At 47.1% G+C, this 20667-nt stretch overlaps 1 protein-coding gene across 1 annotated transcript in view; it reads right to left on the bottom strand.

Annotated features, from left to right (window-relative positions):
* TMEM116 (transmembrane protein 116) overlaps window positions 1–17922 on the bottom strand; it is a 34312-nt gene extending 16390 nt beyond the window's left edge. The window contains exons 1-5 of the mRNA XM_083454177.1: window positions 17778–17922; window positions 14200–14246; window positions 12906–12969; window positions 8789–8929; window positions 2026–2130 (exon numbers count right to left, since the gene is read on the bottom strand). Coding sequence (XP_083310303.1) covers window positions 2026–2130; window positions 8789–8929; window positions 12906–12969; window positions 14200–14246; window positions 17778–17843 — 423 coding nt within the window. The 5' untranslated portion in view covers window positions 17844–17922. The remainder of the gene's footprint in view (window positions 1–2025; window positions 2131–8788; window positions 8930–12905; window positions 12970–14199; window positions 14247–17777) is intronic.
* Window positions 17923–20667: the final 2745 nt, after the last annotated feature.

Genomic DNA, 20667 nt, shown 5'->3' with positions numbered 1-20667 from the left:
CTAGTAGATCGTTAACCAAAAGAGCAAACATCTTACTTGCTTTTTTAATAATGCTCCCTGCAGCTCTGTGTTCAGGATAGCAAGGAAGGTGCCAAACCGGCCAGCAATATAATATATATAATATGTTTTATAATATATTATATAACATATATAATATGAAGAAGCCGTGGTGGAAGGTAGAGAAATTACAAGCAGGCAAGGTGTCCATGAAGTTTCAGAGAGCCTCCATGGACACGCACCATGTTCTTAGGGTTATACACTTATACACACCACACCACAATCTCACAAAAAATGTCCCCAGCCCTGTATGAAAAGAAAATAGAGGGGAATCACTCCCGGAATTTGCAGGCATCAAATCCATGTTCTCTAAGAATGTTTGAAGAGCCTTTTGGATCAGGGGAAAAACAATGCTGTCCAGGGTTGTAAAGACTGCAGAGAGAATAATTGGGTGCACTCTTCCCACCTAGGATCAAATCTATGCCAGGTGCCATAAGAAAGCTGCAGAGATAGCGCAGGATAGTCATACCCCAGAAATTACCGTATTTTTTGCACCATAACACTCACTTTTTTCCTCCTAAAAAGTAAGGGGAAATGTCTGTGCGTGTTATGGAGGGAATGCCTACGGGTGGCATGCCTACGGATTTTCCTCCTCTAAAAACTACGTGCGTGTTATGGTCGGGTGCGTGTTATAGAGCGAAAAATACGGTATCTCTTTCAGCTTCTGCCTTCTGGAAGAAGGTACAGGGTTATAAAGACCAGGACTAGCCGCCTGAGAAACAGTTTCTATCCAAATACGATTTTGGTTTTAAACGCAGTGTAAGGAGTCTCTATGGGAGTGTATTGTATTTTAAAATGGGGTATCAGAGTTTTTAGGGGGCTAACCAGGCTGGGATAGCTGGGATAGTAGACTTGTTGGTTTCTGAATGTCTTATGTAGATTTTTTCAATTTCGTTGTTCTGTATGGGACAATGATTATAAAGATTATCATATCGTTCTCACAGCAACCACCCAGATGCCTGTGGGAAACAGGACCCAAAGACAAGAGTGCTTTCTCTGCCTGTGTGCTCCAGCAGAGCATTTCTGCTTCTGACTGTGGAGCATAGCCATTGTGGCTAGTAGCCATTGATAGCCTTTTCCTCTGTGAATTTGTCTAATCCTTTTTTAAGCCCATCCAAGCTGGTGGTCATCACTGCCTCCTGTGGGGAGTTCAATAGTACTGCATGAATTTTGTTAGTTATTAATTTTAAGTGTGGGTGTGTGGGGGTTTATTGCATTTAGGTCCCATCTTTTCCTCCAAGGAGCTCAAGGTGGCACACATGGTTCCCCTTGTCATTTAATCCCCACCAGGTAGGTTAGGCTAAGAAGCAGTGAGTGGCCCAACCTCACCTAGTGAACTTAATGGCTGAGTGGGGATTCGAACCCTTGTCTCCCAGGTCCTAGTCCAAAACTCTAACCATTATGTGCCACACACCTACACTCCAATACAAACATACACCCATATGCATTTATCTTATATGAAGCTGCCCACCTTTCCCAATACAGTGGTACCTTGGTTTAAGAACAACTTAGTTTATGAACAACTTGGTTTAAGAACGCTGCAAACCCGGAAGTAGGTGTTTTGGTTTGTGAACTTTGCCTTGGAATAAGAACATGTTTCGCTTCCTGTTGAGTGTGTTCCATTTGTAAACTTTCCCGCTGCTATGGGAAAGCACGCCTTGGTTTAAGAACACTTTGGTTTAAGAACGGACTTCTGGAACGGAATAAGTTTTTAAACCAAGATACCACTGTATGGCCTTCCCTGCCCATGAGTCTTTAGGGTCATCGTGGACCGCTCTGCCTTTTCTTCAAAGCATCATAACAGCTCACAGGAATCATGTCAATATCTGTTTTAATGTTTTGCATTTTGCTATTACACAGAGACTCTCTGCTTGCGATTTCTTTGTCACAATCTGTGTGAATCGCATAGCTTTTGCCACACGAAGTTATTTTTAAAAATATACAAGCTGTTACCAAAACGAAATTTACCTGGGGTGGCCGGTTTTGTAGATTCTGGTTGTATTTCATCTTCAAGTCTATGTAAAGGTGCCAGGTGTAATTGACAGTATACAAGAAGGAGGCAACATAGAAGATCTGGAAAAAGGAGGAACATGGTTGGGCAACATGCATGACCCACAATTCTGCAATCACACCGTGTATAAACTTGGGATCTGTGCAAGTATGGAATCCTCTACTCAGCTAAGCTCCCTCCAGGCCCTTGGGATTTCACTAAGAACTGCCTGCATGCTGTCAAAATGATTTTCATCATTTTAGAAGCCCCCCCCCCCCCCATCAGATGTCAGATGTCAAGGAAATAAACTATCATCTGACTTTTAGAAGACATCTGAAGGCAGCCCTGTTTAGGGAAGTTTTTAATGACTGGTGTTTTATAGCGTATTTTTATTCTTTTGTTGGGAGCCCCCCAGAGTGGCTGGGGAAACCCAGCCAGATGGGCAGGGTAAAGGTAAAGGGATCCCTGACCATTAGGTCCAGTCATGACTGACTCTGGGGTTGCGGCACTCATCTCGCTTTATTGGCCAAGGGAGCTTCCGGGTCATGTGGCCAGCATGACTAAGCCGCTTCTGGCGAACCAGAGCAGTGCGCAGAAACGTCGTTTACCTTCCAGCCAGAGCGGTACCTATTTATCTACTTGCACTGGCGTGCTTTCAAACTGCTAGGTTGGCAGAAGCTGGGTCAGAGCAAAGGGAGCTCACCCCGTCGCGGGGATTTGAACCGCCAACCTTCTGATCGGCAAGTCCTAGACTCTGTGGTTTAACCCACAGCGCCACCCGCGTCCCTGATGGGCAGGGTAGGAATAACAAATTAAATTGAATTGAAAGGCATGGATAAGATAATCAGGAGGAGGGTTTTCAAAAGTGCACCAAGTAACTGTTATCTAGACTCAATCTGGATTGAAAACAGCATGCTGCAGATGGCTACGAGATGCTCTGGATTGAAAGTTCATTTTAGTGCTCCAAACGGGGTCGGCGTGTATGCGGCTTACGTCTGACCCCGTGGGGCTCTTCTGATATTTTTGTCCTGCCCTTTCCCCGCCCATCATTATAACTGCTTTGCTTTCCTCCCGTCCATTGTGCTGGCCAAATGGAGTGGAATTTTATTAAAAGCTTTCTAGGCCATTTGGATTTAATTGAGGGCGGGGAGGCGGGGGGAGCAGGTAAATTGTACAACAGCCACACAAGGACCTTGTTGCATGTCAGTGGAGCATGGAATTCACGTTTTGATGGGGTCATGAGAGGATCCTGAAAAACACAAATGGTTCTTTGGCAACTCTGGACAGGCGACTGGAGAGGACATGGGAACAAGCAGAGACAGCAAGCCGGGAGTGTTGCTTAGGGATGGCTCTGCTGGAGTTTGGTAAATACCGTATTTATTGCTCTATAAGACTCACTTTTTCCCTCCTAAAAAGTAAGGGGAAATGTGTGTGCGTCTAATGGAGCGAATGCAGGCTGCGCAGCTATCCCAGAAGCCAGAACAGCAAGAGGGAATTCTGCTTTCACTGTGCAGCGATCCCTCTTGCTGTTCTGGCTTCTGAGATTCAGAATATATTTTTTTCTTGTTTTCCTCCTCCAAAAACTAGGTGGTCTGGTGCGTCTTATAGAGCGAAAAATATGGTACATTGCAGTGGCATGCAGAAAAAGATGCTGTGGTTAGACTGCTGGCAGGGTGGATAAAAATCAATGAGGTTTTTTACAAAAAAACTGGATTTTTTAAATTTAAATTGGATTTTTCTTTTGGTTTAAATCAGATTTTTTATTTCAATCAGTTTGGTTTTTTTCTGCTTTAAATCGGATTTTAAAAATAAAATGCTTTTGGAGGAAAAAACTTCCTAAAGATTTAAGTTACATTATAGTCCAAAGACTATTCATCAGGAAATAAGGATTTGATTTAAGTTTTTCACGTGTGCTAAAACTCAGTCTAAGGTGTTTTTTTAATCGTTTAACCACATCAGTTAACAAATATGGATACATATGCTATAATGTTACTGTTTTAGTTAAATAAATTGTTTAAGTTGTTATTAAGGAAATGATTATTTTTCTCCTTCCAATAAAGGCCAATTATAAACAGTTTACTTATGAAACCTCACAGTAATTTCATAATTCACTGTCTATGTATTTCTAATTGTACAGTATAACCAAATCAGTAGTTTTTGATATAACTGTAAAAACTACTCTGAAAATTTGTTATTCCAAAAACTGAAACCTTCATCTGATTGTAAATATTAAGATTATACCAGCAATAATGAGTCTGTAAAAAAATGTTTTAAATCAAGTCTTACGGACTAGTGATTTAAATCATGATTTAAATTGATTTGATTTAAATCAAATCCACCCTGACTGCTGGTTTAAAGCAGGCTTCCTCAACCTTGGCCCTCCCAAGGTTTTGAGACTACAGTTCCCATCATCCCTGACCACTGGTCCTGCTAGCTAGGGATCGGGGCGAATGAAGGTGTCATGAAACCCGGGGTGGGGTGTTGCTACGTAGGTCGCATGGGCGGCGCCGCCAGATGGCTCACAGCGCACCGCTTCTCCCCACACCCCCCATGCCACTATCTGTGTATTGGATGACCCCCGTTTTTTGGCATGATTTCTGGATCTGCCAAGAGGGCCCTCTCTGCTGATCACAACCCCCAAGACGGTCTGTAGGGAAGGAAGTGCCCTTTCAAGAATTTGAGCCATAGTCATGCCAGTCCAGCAGGTACTGCAAGGAACTTGGAGAGAAAGCTGTCTCCTGCCTTTCATTTCCTGGCAAAATTTGTTAGCAGACCTTGCAGCTTGGGTCAATTAGATGGGAATAATCACTTACAGTTTCTGAAGTTCAAAGGCTTTATTCATGCAGGAATTATTAACAGGATGAGTGGAGGTGAGAGGGAGAAAATGGCAAACATATCTCAAAAAGCTGGGAGAGAACAACAAACAAAATGGCTCAGCTTTTTAGGGGTGGAATTAATTTAAACAAAGAGCTACAAACAAGTGCTGGCTAGATTAGCCGTGCCCTTTGGTAGTTGAAGGCAACACATGCATTAACTTTGAATTCAAGGGAACGTATTTACTCAAACAATTTTTTTACATTTGACCACTTTCTGAACCTAAGAAGAGAGCACCCTGCTGACTCAGACCAAAGGCATCCAGTATCCTATTTCCCACTTTGGCAAACTAGATTCTTCTGCAAGATTACCTACACAAATTACACACAGATACAGATTTAACTTGATTTGAGACACATATGCACCCTTCACATACTGATTGCGGGAGGCAGTTTACAAAGGGCCTCAAAGATGAACTTCTGGGTGCAGAGCCCAGGAATGTGGTTTGGCTAAACGCTCTGCCTATATTTATTCAGCATTTTGCTTCTAAACAGGGTTGTGGGCAATTTTTGTATACAGGCAAGATGCTCCAACTTCCTTCAGATGTGTAAACAGCTTCAGAATAATTCAAATGCTCTCTTAAAGGCAAGAGCAAACTAGGGACCGGGGGAAATGTCAGAAAGACCAGATGTGCTGCATGCCAGCAAATGGAAAAAATGAAAACACAGAAACAGGAAGATCGGATTTCCTGGCTTGACTGATGATACATGTGGAACAATAAGCTTGAAGGTTTGGAAAACCAGTAGGCCACTGTCATTTTAAAAGAAAGAATATAGTGATTCTAACCAGGTACTCCTATAGCGGGGCTTGCAAAGGCATCCCATTCAAGGAGTAGTCCAGGTTCATCCTAATTCAGACCACATTCACACCATGCACTGAAAACACTATGATACCACTTTAAACAGTCATAGCTTCCGCCAAGGAATCATAGGAACTGTAGTTTGTGACAGGTCTGATAGATGTTAATAGATTCCTTTCCCCCTCCCAGAGCTACTATTCCTAGAGTACTTTAACCATCACTCCCTCTTCACAAGGAACAGCTCTCTGGAACCTGGAAGGCCAGCAGGAGTATCCCTGGATTTAAAGTTTAAGAATATCTGGAGACTGGCTACCAGTGAGAAAATAACTCATAACAGGAGTGATAAAAAGGACAAGAAAAATGGGCACATGTTATGCAAGATGGTGGCGTTTTGGGCAATACAGTGGTACCTCAGGTTAAGTACTTAATTCGTTCCGGAGGTCCGTACTTAACCTGAAACTGTTCTTAACCTGAAGCACCACTTTAGCTAATGGGGTCTCCCACTGCCGCCGTGCCGCCAGAGCACAATTTCTGTTCTCATCCTGAAGCAAAGTTCTTAACCTGAAGCACTATTTCTGGGTTAACGGAGTGTGTAACCTGAAGCGTATGTAACCTGAAATGTATGTAACCCGAGGTACCACTGTATACAAATGAGTCTGGTCTTAAAGATAAACTCATCAAAGCATCTTTGCCTATATTATTTATTATTATTATTATTATTATTATTAACCACCCTATACCCGAAGGTCTCAGGGCAGTTCACAGAAAAGATCAACATAAAAACAACATTCTATATGATAAAAACAAAAACAACAATGCAATAACCTGCCCCCAAAAGAGCCACATTTTAAAAGCGTATAGGATGTATAGCTATCATGAACAGAATGACTTGAACTGTATTCTTCCCTGGAAATGGCTATCTGTGATAGATAATAAATAAATAAATTGTGCTCCCCCCAATGCATTATATGCTGGAAATCTCAATAGTTTGTACAGATTAATTATTAATGTTAATAAATAGGATTCCCTAGGATCTAGGGCAGGGGTAGCCAATGTGATGCTCTCCAGATGTTGGTCTCCAGCCCCCATCCTTCCGGGCCAATGGCTATCCTGGCTGGGAGCTGGAGCCCAAGCACATCTGGAGGGTACCACAGCTGCTACCCCTGGCCTAGAGAAATTTCAGGTGCTGAAATATTGGGTTGACCGGCTCTGAATACACACCCCACCACCACCACCACCCACAATTGTGAGGTGCGTATTTAGCATTTAGCTCTAGCTCTAGCTTCCAAACTGGGATCACAGGCACTTTGGACCCCGGGATCAAAGGCACAAAACACATCAGCACAGCACAGGAACACCAGTTACTGCTTTCCCTTGAGAGCGTGTTCTGCATGTTCGTTCCAGGAAGTGCACTGCAATTTTGCACCTGCTCACTGCCAGGTAAAGTCTATTGGCACAGACCCATGTTATGGTTTCGCTCTATCCCAAAGCAAACAAAAGACCTTTGCAATTCCCCTATCAAGTGGTGCCTGAGACCCCGGTCAGAGCAGACAATTCTGGGCTCGGCAGATTAATTTCCTGGTTTAGCATAGGGCCTCTTCCAACAAACACTTGGCAAAACCCAACCAACCCCACAGCCTTACGACAACCGCTGCTCTGATCGGCAAGTTTCTGGGGGCAAACAGGTATGTTTTAATCAAAGAGGCAACTGTCTTCTGCCTCCAACCCAGAGCTTTCCGAACTTTTCATGTTGGTGACACACTTTTTAGACATGCATCATTTCACAACACAGTAATTCAGTTTTACTAGCAAGCCGGAGGTTAAACTAACGCCTTTCCAGTCCCGGGAGGAGCGTAAGGAACATTTGCGCGACACACCAACACACAAACGTGTTGCGATGCACAGTTTCGAAAGCTCTGGTCTAGAAGAGCCTACTCAGAAGCTGGCTCAGCTCCTTGAAGCCACCCCTGCCCTCTCAGGGCTGCCTGACATGTTTACCAAACCACACCTCTTGTGACAGCTCAGCACCCGGCCAGCACACATTCCAGCTGGCGCAACCAAGGAGAAATTCCCAATACAAAGTCTGCAAAGTCTGCAAAGCACTAGAAAAGCGAGGGCAGTCTCAGAATTGGACGACTGTCCTGCTTTTGTAAAGATTGTCCAAGGAAGTCCTGATTCTCCAAAGGTGGACCAGTGGACCAGTGACCATTTGATCACTGGTCAATTTCCAGCAGACCATCTCAGGCCTTCAGATGCCTTCAATTCATGTCAATTATTATTATTTTATATGGCATTCTGCTTTTTGAGGGAAGAGGAAAACCTGATGGCAGCTAACAACTTAGAGCACTAGTAAGTCCACAGTTGCAAAACCCCATGAAACAAACAAACAAACAAACAAACAACCCAATAAAACTGTATCAGAAGCAGGAAAAAATAACCAAGCATAATTAGTATAGAATTAGGAACCCAAAAGCCTCCTTGGACAACAGCCACATCCCTACTAAACAGCAGAAGGCTAACAGTGATGGGACCAGACTGGCTTATCTAGGGAGTGTTTTCCATTTAATGGAGCCACTTTATAGAAGGCCCTGCCTCTAATGGCCTTCTGCTTGACCACCTGTAATCTACAGTAGTACCTCGGGTTAAGAACTTAATTCGTTCTGGAGGTCCGTTCTTAACCTAAAATTGTTCTTAACCTGAGGTACCACTTTAGCTAATAGGGCCTCCTGAGCATGATTTCTGTTCTCATCCTGAAGCAAAGTTCTTAACCCGAGGTACTATTTCTAGGTTAGCAGAGTCTGTAATCTGAAGTGTCTGTAAACTGAAGCATCTGTAACCCGAGGTACCACTGTATTTGTTTTAAATGGGACTGAAGTTATCTTGAACTTTGTCTAGAGGAAGTAGACTCAGGAACATGGCTATGAGGGGTCTCTATACGTGGTCTCTCCCAGGTCCTAGTCCAACCCTCTACAGCACCTTGGCTCCCTAGGCAGATTGCTGCTAGCACCACAGGCAAAAAAACCACTCTCCATCCCTGAAACAGGCCAAAGTGCCGGCATCCTTCTTACCTCTGCTGTAGCTTGTAGGTTGTAGCAAGCAGCCTCCTGGCTTGCGGACGTGGCAGCCTCTTCATTGTAGAGGAGGGCCCCGAACAGCCAGCTCATGCCCAGAAAGAGATCCAAGAGGCTCAAGTAGAACAAAGGCCGTCCCTGGGGAAGAAGGAGTGGTTGTTATTTCCTTATTTACTGCATTCACAACTCACCTTTTTCTCCAGGGAGCTCAAGGTGGAGCCCATGGCTTCTTCGCCTCCATCTTATTTAATCCCCGTGACAACCCCGTGAAGCAGGTTAGGCTGAGAGGCAGTGGCTGCCCCCAGAGCTTCATGGCTGAGTTCAGGATTCAAACCCTCGTCTTTCCCAGGCCCCATTTCAACACTCTAACCACTACACCACACTGCTGTGGCATTGTCCTCCTCCATGAATGTATCTAAAAAGGTAAAGGGACCCCTGACCATTAGGTCTAGTAGTGACTGACTCTGGGGTTGTGGTACTCATCTCGCTTTATTGGCCGAGGGAGCCGGCGTACAGCTTCCGGGTCATGTGGCCAGCATGACTAAGCCGCTTCTGGCGAACCAGAGCAGCGCATAGAAACGCCGTTTACCTTCCCGCCGGAGTGGTACCTATTTATCTACTTGCACTTTGAGGTGCTTTTGAACTGCTAGGTTGGCAGGAGCAGGGACCGAGCAACGGGAGCTCACCCTGTCGCGGGGATTCGAACTGCCGACCTTCTGATTGGCAAGTCCTGGGCTTTGTGGTTTAACCCACAGCGCCACCCACATCCCTATATGAATGTATTTTAAAGCCAACCAAGTTGGTGGCCATCACTTCCTGCTGCAGGAGGGAGTTCTGTGGTTTAACAATGCACTGCTTTAAGTTCTGGTGCCCTTTTCCCATTCCACGTACAGAAGCCAACCAGACCAGCGGTTGAATCCTGCTTCTTCATTGCCAATGATGGGGTAGCATCTTCTGCTCCTGACCCCTCGAGGCAGCAGGTTAGATTAGGGCAGTGGTGGCCAAACCTGGCCCTCCAGCTGTTTTGGGACTACAATTCCCATCATCCCTGACCACTCGTCCTGTTAGCTAGGGATGATGGGAGTTGTAGTCCAAAAACAGCTGGAGGGCCAAGTTTGGCCACCACTGGATTAGGGGGTCCAGGATGGCCTGGGTGGCAACCAAGGGGAAATAGCTGGCGGGGTAGGATAACAGCCATCAGAAACAGCCAGGTGCTGCTGCTGCTTGCCCCCAGCACCTGCTGTCTGAGGCAGGGGCCTCACTCTGTCTAATGATAGGACTGGCCCTTTGGCTTTCAGTTAAAATACTGCTATTGGCCTATCAAATTTGCCGAAGCTTTAAGATCTGTCCCATTGAGCTGGTTCTCACAAACAAATGCACAGCCTTCCCAGAAAGGACGTTGTGGTCACTCTGGTTAAGATATGATGGTATATGAGTACTATAAATAAAGTAAAATAATTCCATTCTTTAGCAGGAACAACTGTGGGAGGGGCAAGCATTTCAAGATTACATGAATTAGTCTTTGGCAGCACGCAGTCTTGCGGCCCATGAAAGGCTAACCAATTTATTACAGCACAAGGTTTTGTGGCCGAAGTCCACTTCGTCAGAGTCAGGAAATGGATTCTCGGTCGGCAGATATTTAACCTTTGTATATCGTATTGCTATGGCTGATGCAAATAAAAGTTTCAACCTGTAAACAGAGTTTGAACGGTCATGAAATGTGGGAAGGACACTCATTGGGAGAGGACTCCATCGCCTCCCTTCATAACCAAGCAGTTTTGGGCACGAGTTCCAATCCTACAAGCATCCTTTGAAATCCCTCTGTTGGGGTAAGGATAATATTAAACTGCATAGTAACCATGGGGGCCCGACAAGAGCCCCTTCACATTTGACATGCACCAAGTTGTCTGGTTGCTCATTCACCCCATACATTTAAAGCACTATGATACCACTTTTAAAAAACTATGGTTTGCCCCCAAAGAATTCTGGGAGTTGTACAGTGGTGCCCCGCAAGACGAATGCCTCGCAAGACGGAAAACCCGCTAGACGAATTTGCTATGGGCTTGCTTCGCAAGACGAAAATGTCTTGCGATTCCTGGGGGGTTTTTTCCCTCCCCCCCCCCCTTTTCCCAAGCCCCTAAGCCGCTTAACAGCTGTTCGCTAAGCCGCTTAACAGCTGATCTAAGCCGCTAATAGCCTTTTAGCAGCTAATCCACTAAACCCTTAAACCTTTAATAGCCTTTTAGCAGCTAATCCACTAATCCCTTAAGCCTTTAATAGCCTTTTAGCAGCTAATCCACTAATTCCTTAAACCTTTAAAAGCCGCTAATAGCGCTAATCCGCTAATGGGCTTGCTTCGCAAGACGAAAAAAACCGCAAGACGAAGAAACTCGCGGAACAGATTCTTTTCGTCTTGCAAGGCACCACTAGTTTGTTAAAAGTGCTGAGAGTTGTTAGGAAGACACCCCCCCCCCCTTATTCCTCTCTCGGAGTTACAATTCCCACACTTCCCTGTGGAGAGGAACTGAGTGTTAAACTGAGAACTGTAGCTCTGTGATGGTTCCCTCACTACCCTTAAAAAAACTACACTTCCCAGAATTCTTTGGGGGAAGCCACAACTCTTTAAAGTGGTACCCTAGCACTTCAAATGTATGGTGCCAATGTGGCCTTTTCTATGTGGATGCTGATTGGAGCAACAGGATGCATGTATGCGAAATTTGAAAAACGCAATAAATCTTTCGAATTATATATATATAATTCGAATATATACATATATATATATATATATATATATATATATAATTTAAAAAATGCAGCCACATCTGAAGGGTCCAATATTGTGGGAACCTGCGCTTAAAGCATCCTTGAAGCCATGTGTCATGCTTCAAGGATGAAGAATGAAATAAAAACCCAATTTTTTGCTGTAATTCCAAGATTTGTAATAAAGTTGCCGGTTTCCTCACTCACCATGTGTGTGTCCCACCAGCTTCTATGGTGTGACACACAGACAGAGGTGACATGACAGACAGAAAGTCAACAGGTGAGGTTTCTCTCCACAGGCATGCAGTGAAAGGCTTTGTCTTTTTTCCTATTATTGCATTTATACACTATCTTTTTTTTCTTCTGGGGATCTCAAGGTGGTTTGCTTCTTCTTTTCCTTTTCCTTATTTAATTCCCACAAAAGCCCTGTGAGGCGGGTTAAGCTGAGAGAGGCAGCGACAGGCCCAAGGTCACCCCAGTGAGCTTCATGGCTGAGAGGGAATTTGAACCCAGGTCTCCTTGCCGTGAAGCTCATTGGGTGATGTTGGGCGTCAGTCGCTGCTTCTCAGCCTAGCCCACCTCACAAGGTTGTTGTGGGAGGGGCAGAACCATGCACACCACTTTGAGCTCCTTGGATAACAAAAGTGGAATATAAATGCAAACGATGATGATGAAAATAATAATAATAATAAGGTAAAGGGACCCCTGACCATTAGGTCCAGTCGTGGCCGACTCTGGGGTTGAGGCACTCATCTCGCTTTATCGGCCGAGGGAGCCGGCGTACAGCTTCTGGGTCATGTGGCCAGCATGACTAAGCCGCTTCTGGCGAACCAGAGCAGCGCACGGAAACGCCATTTACCTTCCCGCCGGAGCAGTACCTATTTATCTACTTGCACTTTGACGTGCTTTCGAACTGCTAGGTGGGCAGGAGCAGGGACCGAGCAACGGGAGCTCACCCCGTCACGGGGATTCGAACCGCCAACCTTCTGATCGGCAAGTCCTAGGCTCAGTGGTTTAACCCACAGCGCCACCCGCATCCCTCAATAATAATAATAGCAGCCGCTTAATGGCTAGCAGAGGAGACGACCTCTTGCCAGGGGCTCTGCTCTTGCACAGCTTATAACAGGGCTCTAGACTGCTGCTCTGAAAGGAAACAAGATGATGATTCAGCCTCTGGAGTGAAATATTTGTTTTAGCAACTAGGAGGGAAGAATGCCCTTGAAATTTTTAAACATTCTTCACGGAGACTGCTGCCCCTCCCTACTGAGCTGCTTACATAAAGTGCAATTTAGCTTAATTCTTTTTTTAAAAAAAAGCAATAAAAATAAATAAACAATAAAAGAAATTCCCTTACCTGGGGGGATCTGGCTGTATTCTGGAGCATTGCATAACCAATCAGCGAACTGGACCCTATTACGCTGTGGGAACAAAGAGTTGCTTGGTTGAGTTTAAGGTTGCCCACAAAGGCTACCTAACATCTAACTGAGAGAAAAAAGTGGGCAGGGCGGGTGGGTGTCAGTTTTCGGCACTGCACAGGACGCCACTGAAATCTGAGATGCCAAGGTCCACCACTGTTGCCAACTTTCCTTCTGGTGGGGGCTCTCATGCCTGGAACATCAGGTGGCCATCAGAAATTCTGTAGGTGACAGTTTCGGCATCATTGAGCCTGCATGATGGAGAAAGCTTATCTGCCGAGTTTCTGCTTAAAGGGCATAGGGCAGGGGTCGGCAAGGTTTACCTCGCCTGGGCCGGTTCACTCCGATCCCTCCGGGGGCCGGATCGCACGCGCACCTGCGATTTCAGGCAGACATGATTTCCAGCGTCGCCGCAAACGTGATTTTCGGCACTGCAGAAGCGAGTCCTTGCGCTGCGCTGGTTTAGCACACCATGTGGGGACTCGCTGAGTGGGCAGCTCAGTTCAGGGGCAGCTCGTGGGTCCGTTAAACGACCCCCGTGGGCTGCATGTGGCCCATGGGCCTTAGGTTGCCTACCCCTGGTGTAGGAGCATCTCCAGGACAAGAAGTTGATGACCGCTTGAGCTCTTGTTTTGTATTTCTCTCTCTCTCTCTCTCTCTCTCTCACACACACACACACACACACACACAGCCTAATCTTTGCTACTTCCAGCTTCCACTGCCTTAGACAAAGAATGCAAAGGAGGACTGGTATATGGAAAGGGTTGCCAACATTTTCCCCAAGCCTCATTACTATGCTTTTTAGCAGCGGCTTGATCTGCGTTCAGTAGAAGGCAACCAAAAATAATTCACTTCCTCCTGCAAAAATCTGCACCTGCCAACTTTTGCTGAAGTTAATGGCACAAAGATAATGTAGCGACCCAAAGCATGCAAAGCCTTTGCACAAATGCACCTCAAGGCCAACAGGGACAGAGAAAATGTTTTAATTTGTCAAAACTGCTGGCTGATGACATTTTCATTTCATTCGTTCATCTTCCGCCTCTCTGACACTCGAGGTGACTCACAACAGGCTTTCAAAATAAGTAAATAAAGAACATCAGCAATGGCCAGTAAAAGAGAAGAGAACAAATCCTCAAAGTTTCAGAGCTATCCTAAAACAAGAGACCAGCCTCTGGCGGGAGACTCTCCATCAGTCCCAGGTTACATCTTTAGAAAGAAGAAGCTTTGCAGTACCTCAAAGTAGCCATGACTGCTTGGATCCAGTGGATGACAGGAAAGATCTGGAGAGAAGAGAGAGCAAAATGAGATGTATCCCTGGCATGACCATGGGATAGCTCAGTTGGTGCTGGTATTGCCAGGGTTGCAGGTTCAATCCCCGTACGGGACAGCTGCATATTCCTGCATTGCTTGGACTGGAGTCCCTTCCAGATCTATGATTCTATGATACAGCCTTCAACAACTTGGGTGTCCTCCAGATTGAGAAGACATCTGAAGGCAGCCCTGTTTAGGGAAGCTTTTAATGTCTGATGTATCACAGTATTTTAATATTCTTTTGGAAGCCGCCCAGAGTGGCTGGGGAAGCCCAGCCAGATGGGCGGGGTATAAATAATAAATTATTATTATTATTAGGGACGCGGGTGGCGCTGTGGGTAAAAGCCTCAGTGCCTAGGGCTTGCCGATCGAAAGGTTGGCGGTTCGAATCCCCGCGGCGGGGTGCGCTCCCGTTGTTCGGTCCCAGCGCCTGCCAACCTAGCAGTTCAAAAGCACCCCTGGGGGCAAGTAGATAAATAGGGACCGCTTACTGGCGGGAAGGTAAACGGCGTTTCCGTGTGCGGCTCTGGTTCGCCAGAGCAGCGATGTCACGCTGGTTACATGACTCGGAAGTGTCTCCGGACAGCGCTGGCCCCCGGCCTCTTGAGTGAGATGGGCGCACAACCCTAGAGTCTGTCAAGACTGGCCCGTACGCGCAGGGGTACCTTTACCTTTTACCTATTATTATTATTACAACTCCCATCAGCTGCAGCATGCATGGCCACATGGCACTGGTGCTGATGGCAGGTGTAGTTCTGCACGTATAGAGGGAAGTAGGCTGGCAAAGCAATGCATTGTGGGTCGCACTTGGTCAGGGGCTGAACATGTGGATATACTCAGAGACAGTGTGATCAGGTGGAGGACCATGCATGGCGCCTTGAGTTCCTTGGAGGAAAAAGGTGGGAAATACATGCAATAAATAAGGGACTTCTTCACACGGCACAGAGCTGTAACTATGGAATTTGCTCCCGCAAGACGTAGTAATGGATAATAATAATAATAATAATAATAATAAAAATAAAATTAATTTATATCCTGCCCTCCCCAGCCGAAGCCGGGCTCAGGGCGGCTAACAACAATAAAATAATACACCATTCTAAAATCATTCTAAAAATCACCATTCATTATAAAATTAATTCAAATCAAACTCATGGCAACCATTGGGCTAGAGTTCTGTGAAGATTGCCAAAGGAGGGGGTCAGGCTGTGCCCTGGCCAAAGGCCTGGTGGAACAGCTCTGTCTTGCAGGCCCTGCGGAAAGATGTCAAGTCCCGCAGGGCCCTGGTCTCTTGTAACAGAGCATTCCACCAGATCGGGGCCACGGCCGAAAAAGCCCTGGCTCTGGTTGAGGCCAGCCTAACCTCTCTGTGGCCCGGGACCTCCAAGATGTTTTTGTTTGAAGACTGTAAGGTCCTCTGTGGGACATACCAGGAGAGGCGGTCCCGTAGGTACTAGGGTCCTAGGCTGTATAGGGCTTTAAAGGTTAAAACCAGCACCTAAAACCTGATTCTGTACCCCACCAGGAGCCAGTGCAGCTGGTATAGCACCAAGTGAATGTGATCTCGCAGCGAGGACCCCCTAAGGAGTCTCGCTGCAGCATTCTGCACCCGCTGGAGTTTCTGGGTCAGTCTCAAGGGCAGCCCCACGTAGAGTGAGTTACAATAATCAAGTCTGGAGGTGACCGACGCGTGGATCACAGTGGCTAGGTCAGGGCGCGAGAGGTAAGGAGCCAACTGCATGGCTTTAAAAGGCATTTGTGGAACGTAAGGCTACTGACGCGGTAGGGACGCGGGTGGCGCTATGGGTAAAAGCCTCAATGCCTAGGGCTTGCCGATCGAAAGGTTGGCGGTTCGAATCCCCGCAGCGGGGTGCGCTCCCGTTGCTCAGTCCCAGCGCCTGCCAACCTAGCAGTTCGAAAGCACCCTTAAGTGCAAGTAGATAAATAGGGGCCGCTTACTGGCGGGAAGGTAAATGGCGTTTCCGTGTGCTGCGCTGGCTCACCAGATGCAGCTTTGTCACGCTGGCCACGTGACCCGGAAGTGACTCCGGACAGTGCTGGCCCCCGGCCTATAGAGTGAGATGAGCGCACAACCCTAGAGTCTGTCAAGGCTGGCCCGTACGGGCAGGGGTACCTTTACCTTTACCTTTAAGGCTACTGACAATGATGGTCATGTATTATGCCAGCATTGGGAACTAACTGAATTCTCCTGGTGAGCATCACAAGTAGGGAGAGGGCTACTGATCTCAGGTTCTTGCTTGCGGGATTTCCACTGGGGCATCCAGCTGGCCTCTATGGGACTTGGATTAGACGTGCTTCCTTTGGTCTGAGTCGCTGTCAGGCTCTTCTGATGTCCTTGAAATGAAGACTCCATTGAGCTAATAACCTACTCGTGGCCCCATCCTTCATGCATTTGGCTAATCCACTTTTAAAAACATCAGAGCCAGCAGGCAGCACAATGCCAGGGCATCCTGTGGCAGTCAGTTCCATAGTTATGCCGCGAGTAAGTTATCATTTTTATTACTATTTAGATTTTCATGGCCCCCTGCCAATAGATAAATGTGCCCCAGGAGGCTTACAAACAAGGCAACACTTAAAAATGCAACCTTCTGTATTTGCCTCGTTAACAGAAGATAGACTCAAATCCAAGTTCTGCTAACTGAAGCATAGCTTGAACCTTTCCAGCTGCTGTGCATTCACCTTACAGTGGTACCTCGGGTTAAGTACTTAATTCGTTCTTAACCTGAAACTGTTCTTAACCTGAAGCACCACTTTAGCTAATGGGGCCTCCCGCCGCCGCTGCACGATTTCAGTTCTCATCCTGAAGCAAAGTTCTTAACCTGAAGCATGAGGGAAATCTAGCAGGAGGAAAGTTGTCTCAGCTACCCAATTTCCTCTAGTTTGTTCTGGATACATATCCGCCGCCCCCCCCCCCCAGCCCGCTGCCTGTAAGTTCTAGCATTTTAAGAGTTTGGGTGGCCACTTTTATTCTGCCCACAGCCTCCAAACCATTACACCTTTTCGTCAGCCTGAGTATATTGCGGGTGTAGCTGAGGGCGTGCTGTTGTTGCTGCGCAGCAAAGGGTGTTATACCTCTGATCCTGACGAGAGCACCTGGCCATGAGGACCAGTAGCCATGGATGGCCAAACCTGAGCACAGAAGGGAGAGGGAGGGGCAGCTAAGCGGAGGAAGGATGGATCTTTCCACGCAGAGGACTAGAAACCTGATTAGGCTGCAGAGAGCCGCAAGGAGCCTGCACAAGGGACTCCAGAAGCAGCGGTGGGTTTCTCCATTGCAAAAGGCATGGGTAACTCTTCTGGGGGGCAAAATTCCCCATTCTGCTCAGAAAGGGGTCTTTTCTTTGCTCAGAAAGCAAATTTGGGGGGCGGGGGCTGACTTCTGGTGGGGAAAAACGAGGGTGATCCTGGGCTGGCGAGAAGGAAGGAAGGACTGGAGTCAAAGAGATGCGGGGTCTGCTTGGAGAGGGACGGGCATCGCTTACCTGCTGGGACCAGGCGTCCTGGGTGCGGAGCCCCGCGGGGACAGCGCCGGGCGCGGAGAAAGCCATGCTAGCCAGGCGGAGCAGCCGCGGGAGCGGCCGGCCAGCGCCCTCCTCCTCCCCGCCCCGCCCGCCCTCGCTGGTCCCGCCCCAGGCGCAGCCGCGCAACCTCCGCGCCCCCTTGGAGAAAAGGAGGGGAAACCGGGCGATGAGCGGGGAGTGGAGAGAGGGAGGGAAAGCAGAAAGCTACTGGTTTGATGATGATGCTGTTGTTGATGATGATGGAAGGAAAAAAAGGACCGGAAATTTTTAAAGGTCAGAAGTAGTGAAATGGGGGAAAAGAGGGGTTTTAGACAAACCAAAAAGCAAATAAAAAGGAAAAAAAACCCTCGATAAAAGTGGGAAGAAACGGCATGGAAATTTCTCTGCAGATCAAAAGCAGGAGCAGCTCCAGGGCTGTGGGTTGGACTAGATGACCCTTAGAACCCTTTGCAGCACTATTGAGTCTACGATCTCTAAGCCTCCATGCGGCCCACGCGTCAGGGGTAAAGCCATCCATTCCAGAGGCGCTCGCCTGGGGAGAAGGACGATTATTTTGCTGATCTCCAGAATTTATTGAGCATCGACAACCACCTACCCGTTTTTCACAATCCCCCAGAATAATACGAGGAGAAACCAGCCGCTACAATTCCCTGAATTTAAACTGCGGTCCCTTCTACTAATGAATCAGCATCTCCATCTGCTGGTCGCCGCGCAACGCTCTCCAGTGCAGTTATGCCACTGCTCTGAATGGATCATGGCCTCGTCTTCTCCCTGTCATCTCTGCGACAAATAATATTTATAAATATAGACCACTTAAGGTTTTTTAATTTTATTAACCAGGATTAATCATATCCTCTGAACATTGCGCTGATTAGGCAAATGTCGTAAAGAGGCAAAGGTTGATTAAATCTACTGGTCCTGCTAGCTTACGGATGATGGGAGTTGTAGTTCCAAAAACAGCTGGAGACCCAAATTTGGGAAACCCTGGTCTAAACCTGCTTCTGGGGGGGAGAGACTTATTCACATGGCATGGAATGAATTTCTGGAATCTGAATTAACTGGGGTAGCTGGTTGATTTTAGAATCTGGACTGAAGTCTTGTAATGTGCACCACTTATTTCAAAACGTAGTAAGATAGCCTTGTTGCATTTGTGAGTGGGGCTGATTCTGCCAAATTGGGGGGGGGGGGGGAGCACAGAGACCTCAGCCCCCAAGTTTGCCCTGACAAAACGTGGCAATATAATCACAGGCACCATATGGCTTTAATGTTAAATTTGCATCCCACCTGACTATATTATAATCTGTCCAAGACAAATTAGGCCGTTTCATGGTGGGTAGGACTTCAGGTGGCTAAATCTCCCGATGGTTAAATTCATGGGTAGGCAAACTAACGCCTGGGGGCTGGATCTGGCCCAATCACCTTCTAAATCCAGCCTGCAAACAGTCCGGGAATCGGCGTGTTTTTACATGAGTAGAATGTGTCCTTTTATTTAAAATGCATCTCTGGGTTATTTGTGGGGCATAGGAATTTGTTCATTTTTTTTCCTTTCCAAAATATAGTCTGGCCTCCCACAAGGTCTGAGGGACTGTGGACCAGCCCCCTGCTGAAAAAGTTTGCAGACCACAGAAATCCCGTCACAGACAAGTGTGCGTCCAGATACATTGCTGGGTGCAAAAGTGGAAGGCACCTGAGCATCCTCTGCTCATGAGCCTGCTGGACACATCTTCTGGACCACAACAGGAATCCGGGCGCTGGACCAGATGGGCCTGTGGCCTAAGGATGCAGCTGGACTCTGAATAAGCTCCTACCTTAAGTGGTTGTGAGACAAAAATGTTCTGTAACATGCCAGTGAATGAATGACTTGCTCAACAAAATTGTCAAGGGTGGGGAGGGTGGGAAGAGTGCAAAAAAGGAGATTTGTGAGTACACCAATCCTAGCCCAGGTTCAAAGAAAGCTAAGAGCACACTGGGTCTTTTTAGGCAGGCACCTCTGCTTAACTGTTTCTTATGAACTAAAGGGAAATATTGATTTGGGATTTTTCCCTTTTCAAAACCCAATAAAAACACGTTAAAACAAAAAAAGCACCATTCCCAACTATATAAGACCTGCCCCTATAGCCCTGCTCTCTGTTTCCTATTATTGCGAGTGTATTTTTTGAAAATCAAAAATATTTATAATTCCAAGGAAGTACTGAAGGGAAATTTTTCCTAATACCGTATTTTCCGGCCTATAAGACAACTGGGCATATAAGACGACCAACTTTTCCTGTTAAAATAGAGAGTTTGGGATATACTCGCCGTATAAGACTACCTCCGCCTGCAGCCAACTAGAGGCAGCCCCTCAACCTAAAGCCCGCCAAGCGCCGCCAGGGGCAGAGCGCACACCCCTCCACTGCCTCTGCCGTTGCAGCAGCAGCCCGAGGCAAGGTCAGCAAGCCCTAGTCGGCTGTTCAGCAAAGCGGCAGGCTGCGCTCACCGGCTGGCAGTTGTGGGGATGCCCAGCTCCTCAGAGCCCTGGCCGAAGCTGCGCACCACCTCACCGTGGGAAGGGCAGGCTGCCGCGGTTGCTGCTGCTTCAGGAGGCGGCCAGGGATGGAGATGGGGGGCAGCTCTTACCATCCTTCTGCCCATCGCCGTTCCAAGCCAGCCGTCGCCACCTGCCACAACCATGTTGTTGTTGTTTAGTCGTTTAGTCGTGTCCGACTCTTCGTGACCCCATGGACCAGAGCACGCCAGGCACTCCTGTCTTCCACTGCCTCCCGCAGTTTGGCCACAACCATACCTGGCGTAGAAGACGGCCCCCGACTTTGGAGAAAATTTTCCGGGGTTCAAAAGTCGCCTTATACGCCAG

Source organism: Podarcis tiliguerta (assembly GCF_965153285.1).
Source record: "Podarcis tiliguerta genome assembly, chromosome: 8".
Taxonomy (NCBI): Eukaryota; Metazoa; Chordata; class Lepidosauria; order Squamata; family Lacertidae; genus Podarcis; species Podarcis tiliguerta.
This window is presented reverse-complemented; position numbering and strand designations above follow the sequence as displayed.